Source organism: Contarinia nasturtii, unplaced genomic scaffold (genome assembly GCF_009176525.2).
Source record: "Contarinia nasturtii isolate CC-2019 unplaced genomic scaffold, AAFC_CNas_1.1 Cnas_scaffold_3757, whole genome shotgun sequence".
Classification (NCBI taxonomy): domain Eukaryota; kingdom Metazoa; phylum Arthropoda; class Insecta; order Diptera; family Cecidomyiidae; genus Contarinia; species Contarinia nasturtii.
Genome location: NW_022201054.1, coordinates 2,757 through 11,266, shown reverse-complemented (window position 1 = coordinate 11,266; position 8,510 = coordinate 2,757). Strand labels below are relative to the sequence as shown.

General features: G+C 31.7%; 1 protein-coding gene across 1 annotated transcript; it reads right to left on the bottom strand.

Moving 5' to 3' along the window:
• Positions 1-2,107: 2,107 nt before the first annotated feature.
• On the bottom strand, positions 2,108-6,131 carry LOC116350155 (homeobox protein slou-like; the record flags this gene model as incomplete). Its single annotated transcript, XM_031781891.1, has 4 exons — positions 2,108-2,820; positions 2,937-3,060; positions 3,130-3,295; positions 5,912-6,131. Coding segments are annotated over 4 exons (729 nt in total), but the record flags the coding sequence as incomplete, so codon positions are not given.
• Positions 6,132-8,510: the final 2,379 nt, after the last annotated feature.

Here is an 8,510-nt window from a genome sequence, read left to right as displayed (position 1 = left end):
TCAGATGTAATTTATCTATTTGTTTGTATGTTCCATCTTATTGAGCACAAAATTATTGCCAGAGTGACTGGTCTAGGGATGATATCATTCAATCGAACTCGGTCTCTTTATGATTTAATCTTAATCAGATCAGAATGGGAACATTGTTAAAAGTAAGAAGATATCATTTACTTTGGTTACCGTTTAACACTGTTTGAGCAGAAGTGACAATGTCGTGTGTGCTGCACGTGACTTATTTTTTAAATGTATTCAATTTCATGGTTAAATCACTTCATGTGATTTTCTCATTACTTCTGATTGGATTTGTACACAATTCTCGATTCATTGACGACAACAACGCACCGTATAGCGTTTAGTCTTGAAAACAGTAGTTTGACAGTATATTAGCACAGTGCGGAAATGAATGGGAAAAAAGAAGAGCAATATTTATAACGAATGTAGTGGTTCAGAAATCTAATTTGAAAATAATGTTAAGGGAATGAGCGTGACATTATCTATGCTTTTTTTTCAACGCACCGATGCGAAAACGAATAACCATAGCCCATAATAAATTATTGGCGTGTGGAAGCAAATTATGTCACAACACCACCAAAATGTGACTAATTGCCTTGAATGTAGAGGAAAATAATTTGCACAACTCTTATGTTGAAAAACCTTCCATCTATAGTTACAAGGATGGATTTCATTTATTTGGACATTAATGAGTGTACTTAGACTTCATGTCTGTTAACGCGCGATTATAAATTATTGTTGAGAGATATCTAAAATGCACATTTCATACAAAATCTATCAGATTATAGGACAATGAATATACATTGAAGAAATTCCATACAATTGAGTTTAATAAACTATATAATTCTTTGGCTATTATGAGCATTTTTCTGGAATATGCCATTTTCTTACACGGACGTTATAAAATTTCAACACGGAAGAAATGAAGAAAATTGAAAAAACAATGTACCAGCCTCAAACAATAGTAAAAAATATTTATTTAAAATAAAAAATACGAGAAATGTTTCTCCAAATGTGATAAATAAAACGCACACTATATATTTATAGAAAAAATTATTCATGCAACTCGACACAGAAATATGGTTAGTATATGCATATTTTTGTGGATGCGCTATGACAACATTTCATTCACTCCTATGCCACTTTTAACCCCGATGTCTTATTCTGTTGATGTTTGTGTCGCATGTGTTCTTATTTTCACATAAATGTATTCGGGATTATGGGTTCAAATTCGATGTGTGTTCGTTCATATGATTGCTTACCGAACGAAATATTTCGGGAACATTTTATTTTGGAATCTTCAATATCAAAATAAATTCAGCAAATTCACCCCAATGACGGATACAAATTAAATGAAGTCAAGTGTAAAATTATAAATTTAGTTCGCACTTTACAAACAAAAATATTCAATTATGTGAAACGAATTTATAATCGGATTTCCAAATGACAATGGATGGCAAAAGAAAGGCATCTGAATTAAATTCGAATAAAAAACAACAACAATGATAGTATCGTTAAGGAAAGAATGGATGTCTGTGTTTGTATGTGATAAATACAAGCTGAATTGTTCCCAATTTATTTATTTATTTGACGTGGACGAAAATGTGAAAAAAGCGCTTTGAGTTACAATTATTTATTTCGGAATATTTTTAATGTATGCACTAATAATACATACACAAAGAAAAATAGTGAATTTCAAGAGTGAAAATATTAATGTTGAGAAGGGGACTGACTTTCAACTAAATGTAATCATTGACGCTGTTTTGTTTATTTTGAAATTTTTACACAATGTAAAATCAAAATTTTATTGACACAGAATTACATATACTGACCTTTTTTATTCTTCTTATAAAGTTGTAAAAATGAAATAGAAATACTCAGCTGAAAATGTTTATCAACCGAAATTGTAGTTTAAAGATTGATGTTTTTTATTTCCTTTTTTGGTAATTAAATCGCATTTTTATTTCAAAATTTGTTTCCCTTATGAAAAACAAACAAAAAGAAAAGCAAAAAATTACATACGAATTATGAAATAAAGAAATGATTTTAATATAATAATTTAAAAAATGTTGTTTATGATAAACAAACTGTGGATTTCATTTTCGATTCACTGGTATGTTACTTTTCTTCATAATTAGTACAATTTATACAATTTGCTTTTAGTGATGTCTTTTTTTCTTCATGAAGATTCACAAAGTAAACGTACGAGTGTGTGCGTGTGTGTGTATTTCTTAATGTCTGCCCAAATGTTCAGTATAAATATCAAACATCGATATGTGTCATTTTCTTAGAGAAAACTGCTTTTTATGTAATGGATAATCATTTCGTCTATTTTAGTGGTTGATCACAATTTTTACAGGACTTTTCAATTAAAAACTTTCCCATCAAAGTTTTTTGTGTTGTTTCCCTCATTCCTTTCATCCCTTTATTTTTAGTTTTTTTCGATGTTTCTTCTTGATTCCATTCATTTTTTTTGTTCGTTCGAATTATGTAGATTATTTATGTTGCTTGCACTTTTTGTTTAAAATTCAGTCACTAGCTACTCAGTTTTTGGTTCGCACTCATATTGATAAAATTAGGCGAGAATGTTTATGTGTGAGAATGTCCCAAGTGGTGAGCACTTAAATGATGGAAATACGGTCCATAAGGAGGATAGGGTACCGCATGTGGATAGAGAAGACCTCCAGCATAGCCAGAAGGACCGAATGCACCGCTCGATGATGATGGTGGCACTGTTGGACTATTTACATCCATTCCTGGATTCTGTTTTTTCCATTTTGTTCGACGATTTTGGAACCAAATTTTAACCTATTTTTCATAAACGTGAATTTTAAGAAGACAAAAGAAAAACAACGAATTAATTCACGACTATTATCAATTTATCGAATTTATAATGTTTGTTAACAAATTCTAGGACGGCTTACTTGTGTTTCAGTAAGACTAAGACTTAATGCAAGGTTAAGGCGTTCACACACTGATAAATATCGTGTGGTTTTAAACTTATTTTCTAATGAGACCAATTGTTCGTATGTAAATGCAGTTCGTGCTCTGAAATTAAGAAAAAATAACAACTTTTATGATTATTATCGATACTAAATGTTTGTTCTTTTTTATTACCTTCTTGGTTTTGAGCTATTTCCATGTGACTTACTCTCATTTGAACTTCCGCGCGAAGTTCCACGTGAACCTTCTTTTTTGGAATCTGTCTCGCTAGCTCGATCATCAATATCGCTGCACATTACATCATCGCATTCATCCTGGTCATCATCATTAATGTCACCAACTAAGCCAAGAAAAAAATAATAACAACAGAAGATTGCAATTTCTAATAATATAAACAACCTCATAGTTTGTGCACAATGTGCCCAATAAAATGCATGAATAGATTATAAAACAAAATGTATGCGGTTTATTTTATCTACCCCTGGAGAACGTTGGCCAAAAATCTAAGCTCTACAAAATATGTAAAAAATGTAATCGATACAACTGATCGCGAGTCTATCAAATTGACATAGAGATGCGAAGTGGAGTGAGAGCACTGTGCATATAGCACAAAAACTCTCTAAAATACATAAACCGGAAAATTTAAATAATTTGATAGGATCAATGAACATTACTGGTGTGTATTGATTTGAACGCACTACATTCGAAAAACAATATGATTTGGTTGACGATACGGATGAAGGGGGTGGTCACCAATGGAATTTTTGGTCATTGGTTAAAAAAATACGTACACATACTGGATTGTTATTCACAGGCAAAGCCCACATGAAATTAATATTGGATGTAGCATTTTCCGTCCTGTGTTTAGCGTTAGTGACCAATTTAAGTTTCAAATTCAAACATTGGACATGTCAGTAGACTCAACGAACGAATGGGGAGCAAACAAATGAAACATGAGAGAAACAATAAATCACATGTAAGTATATATACCATTGCAAATTCAATACGAAATCCAAACGACAGACGGCAAATCAATTTAAAATTGAAATTAATTGAGAGGATCAAACCATTGCGATTGCACACACTTGTCGGCGGTTTGACACCATCCGGAAAATTATGTTAAAGCTTTGGGGTCGATTACTGCTCATTTATTACGCTACATATACATTACGTTGTGGTCGCATCACACATGATACACGCGAGAGCAACAACTAAATTCAACATTGAATCGCGCAACCATACCCAATCTTCCAAACATGTAAATTGCACCTGCATTATTTCTGCTGACCACACATCGTATCAATTTTGTGCATAAATAGAATTAAAAACAAAATAAACTCTTCTCTAGTCTCACGTGCCGCGCAAAGTAAGGTGTGAATGTTCGGTTTTGTGTAAGGGTGCTATAATTGAGTATTTCTAGTTTTCAATCACACTGTATCGCATTCGCTTTTTTATTCAATAAATTGAAAGTTTAAACAGACCAGTTCTGATTAAGAACTGATATTATTGCTAAACTTCCTTTCGACTTATTATTAATTCAAAGCAAGTCCGCCATAGGTAAAAAACGCAAATTATTTAACGTTAGGCTTTTTTAAACATTGCCTACGCTTGATGTAATAATAAATTGATTGCAAATTCTTTACAAGCCATGCAGAAAAGGGTTTAACGTGTTTTACGCATCCTTAAAAAACATTTAATGAACCATTTATGTTTTGAGTTTCGAAAAGTTATAATCCTTAGACCCATTACTTTGCTACTATCGCTGTCATCTTTTTTTCTCTCTTTCTCTCTCAAAACCACTAAAATATACAAACTTATAAATAAAGAACTCATTGCTAGTACGTGAGTTCGTTTTTTTGTTGTCTGTATGTTGTTTTGCAGACTTCTTCAACTAGATGAAAATGAAATGGTAACCGCTTCTTTGTGACATTGTTAAACTATTTAAGTGGCACGAGATGATATTCTGAATATAGATTTCCGTTTAAAGTATCTTTCTATATTGTCTGTTGGTGGTCTGTTAAAGGATGAACACGCGTTAAACATTAAGAGATTTTGGCTGTTTCTGCCGTCAAATTGTAACAAATCCATTTCCGAATGAAAATAAAAACAGATTTTCCAGTAAGTCGGCCAACAAATGTTGCCTAATGATTATGTTAAAGGGTAATTGACAGGGGTTCAGCATCTGTTAAAATGCTTGAGAAAATGGTCGCACTTAAAGCACTGAAAATGAATTTACAATCTTTTGCCAGATTATTTTGTCTTACACGCAAGGAATTTAAAACCATTCCGATAAATTATTTGAATCTAAAATGCTAACAGGTTAAAAGTGGTTACAATTAATTGCTAGACGCATAATTCGGTGCAGACTTTTTAACAGTTGTATTATCTGAATGCACGAACAAAATTCAACATGTTTTGTTAATTCAAATCTATTTTTGTTAATTTTTTTTAATCTTACACCATTTTAATCTTCGAAAACATATCCAAAACGATAAAAGAGACTCTTGAATATAATTGATATCACTTAATAATACATGCTTAACAATTGCTTCTAGCTATAAATCATCGACGAATTGAAGTCATTTAAAAAGTACATAGGAAATTAAGTTGAATCCATTTCGAGGAAAACGAATTGAAATTTATATTCTGTTACATGGTGGTTTTATAAAAACTTTTCTACAAATTATTAGAAGTCAAACCAAAATTATTTAAAGAAAACTTCAAATGCTAAAAAGGCAATGAATCTCAGAAAACAAATATAAGAAATACTTCAAGAGAAATAAACATTAAATTAATCAACACTAATAATTTGATTATTTGCCAGTGGATTGAAAACAATGTCAAACAAACGCGACAAACTCAGTTTATTTTGAAAAATGTAGACTGACTAAATATTGCTCTTCAACTAATAGATTTAATCTTTAAAATTATTAACATTATGATTCAAATAAACTACCTGATTGACATTCACTTTGATCATCGTCAATTTGATGTCGATCATCCCCGTCAAAGCCATTATTCAGCCAAATCCGCGCACTATTTTGGTTCTCTTTACGGCTACAGAATTTATTTGGGTCTAAGATATTTTCGACGGAAAAGGCTAGCTTTCGGCACGAACTTTTGTCCGTATTTGGAGTTGTCGGTGGTATTGTACGAGTTAAATCCACTGGACACGCCTGTTGATCAATAACCAAAATGTATATAATAAAAATTTAGCAAACATTTTATTTTGTATATAATCGAATAACTTTCATAAAAATCGATTTATTTATTTTTTTTCGTGACCGACGGGGAAATTAAAACTCACACTACTCAGTGGTACCACATATTTTATTTGCAAGGGCGTCGACAGGGGGACATCGCAAATTTGGCACACTGCTGCCCCCGAAGGTTGTCGGGTGAACTATGATAACATAGCCATGTATGATGCTGAAGTTCGATTTAAGGCATTCGAGAAGTGAGCCAATATGAAAAACCCGGTTTTGAATGGAGGTGTTTTTTACAGACAATATATTGGGCTGAATATTCATTTGAAATTAAAAGAAATAGCACGCTATTTTTGATAGAACAATAGAAGTGATTGTTATAAATATTGCACCAACGTAAGTATTTTATAACCACAACAATCACTTCTATTGTTTTATCAAAAATAGAGTGCTATTTAGTTTCATTTCAAATGAATATTCAGCTCAATATATTATCTGTTTTTTTTTTAACACGCATCTCATCCAAATTCATTTTTTTTTTTTAAATAACCCAAGTCAGTATAATACTCTTTTCGAAGAGTGTACACTAGGGTGTTTCCACATGAAAAATATTAAAAAGTGGCTATTATCATTTTGAAGAGCGTTAAATTCTGTATAAAATGATTTGATTTTTGATACTGATTGGTTGCCGATGTCACTTCCTGGACTTAAAACACATTTGTAAATTGATTTCATGTCGCATTCACGCCAAAATCTGTAATTGATGAAAATATAAGATTGAACAAAATTAAAAACATGAAAAATAATTTTAATATCAAAATAATTGCCTAAATATTAATAAAAGTAACACAAAAACTAACAATTTTACCACAATAAACCAAAACAATGCAAATTCGCCAATTCATTTGACAGAATGACATTTGAAGCGTGATTCGCTCACGCATGACAAATGACAGGTTATGTGTCAAATGAATTGGCGAATTTGCATTGTTTTGGTTTATTGTGGTAAAATTGTTAGTTTTTGTGTTACTTTTATTAATATTTAAGCAATAATATTGATATTAAAATTATTTTTCATGTTTTTAATTTTGTTCAATCTTAAAATTTCATTAATTACAGATTCTGGCGTGAATGCGACATGAAATCAATTTACAAATGTGTTTTTGGTCCAGGAAGTGACATCGGCGACCAATCAGCATCGAAAATCAAATAATCTTATACAGAATTTTACGCTCTTCAAAATGATGCTAGCCACTTTTTAACATTTTCCATGTGGAAACACCCTAGTGTACACGCTCTTCGTATAGTTTTATTCGACTCCCTTCTCACACTCTTCTCACACTTTTGCATAAAACACGTATATTGTTTTTAACTGAGCTTCAATTTTTTTCTCTAAAAAAATTTCTTTTTTTTTCTTTATAATAAATTTTTCCACTGATGGATAATTTTTGATTTTGTTAATTTTTGACATTTTGAAATGAACGTATACAAAAAAATGAATTAGCTGTTGCAACAGCAATTGTCGTTCTGTTGTATTTTGACACAGCTGACGAATGCTATAAACGTCAAAAATGTTCAAATATCAAAATACAAACATTACTTCCACTGGAATGCAGTGACAGCAGTGATAGCATTACCAATACCATTACACACTCTCTTCTCACTCAATATACGTGTTTTATGCAAAAGTGTGAGAAGAGAGTGAGAAGAGTGTGAGAAGGGAGTCGAATAAAACTATACGAAGAGTGTGAGAAGAGCGTGTACACTCTTCGAAAAGAGTATTATACTGACTTGGGAATGACATTTAATATTTACTTCATAACGAAATTCGTGATGAGATTATGATTCAAATGACCCAAGAATGTTTTTTTACACAATTTTATAAATATTTTGCTTAGCAAATTTTATTTGACCCTTTGATGCGCATTTTTCCAAATCTTCATCAAAAAAGATTCACACAGAGACAAAATCGAGCAATAGACTAGTAATAAACTACATTTCAGAATAGTAGGTTTGTAAGGGAACCAGACAGGGACAAATGATAAAGACAGGGCACGAATTTTCGCAATCTTCTATCCAATTCTGCATTTTTTAAAGCTCCATTACAGAGTTTCACTCAGCGCTACTGCCATACACAAAATAAAAATATATCTTACTGAGAATGCGTGGTATATCGCATGCGAATATACGTAGGCTTTTACACATCACATATGAACATTCACGATTATATGATTCAATGCACACAAATGAAAAAGAATACAATCTTTTCGTTTGTATGTATTGAACCAACCATCATTTCGCTTTGCTGTGTAAACTCATCGAACCGTGTGCATGTTGACGGACGATGCA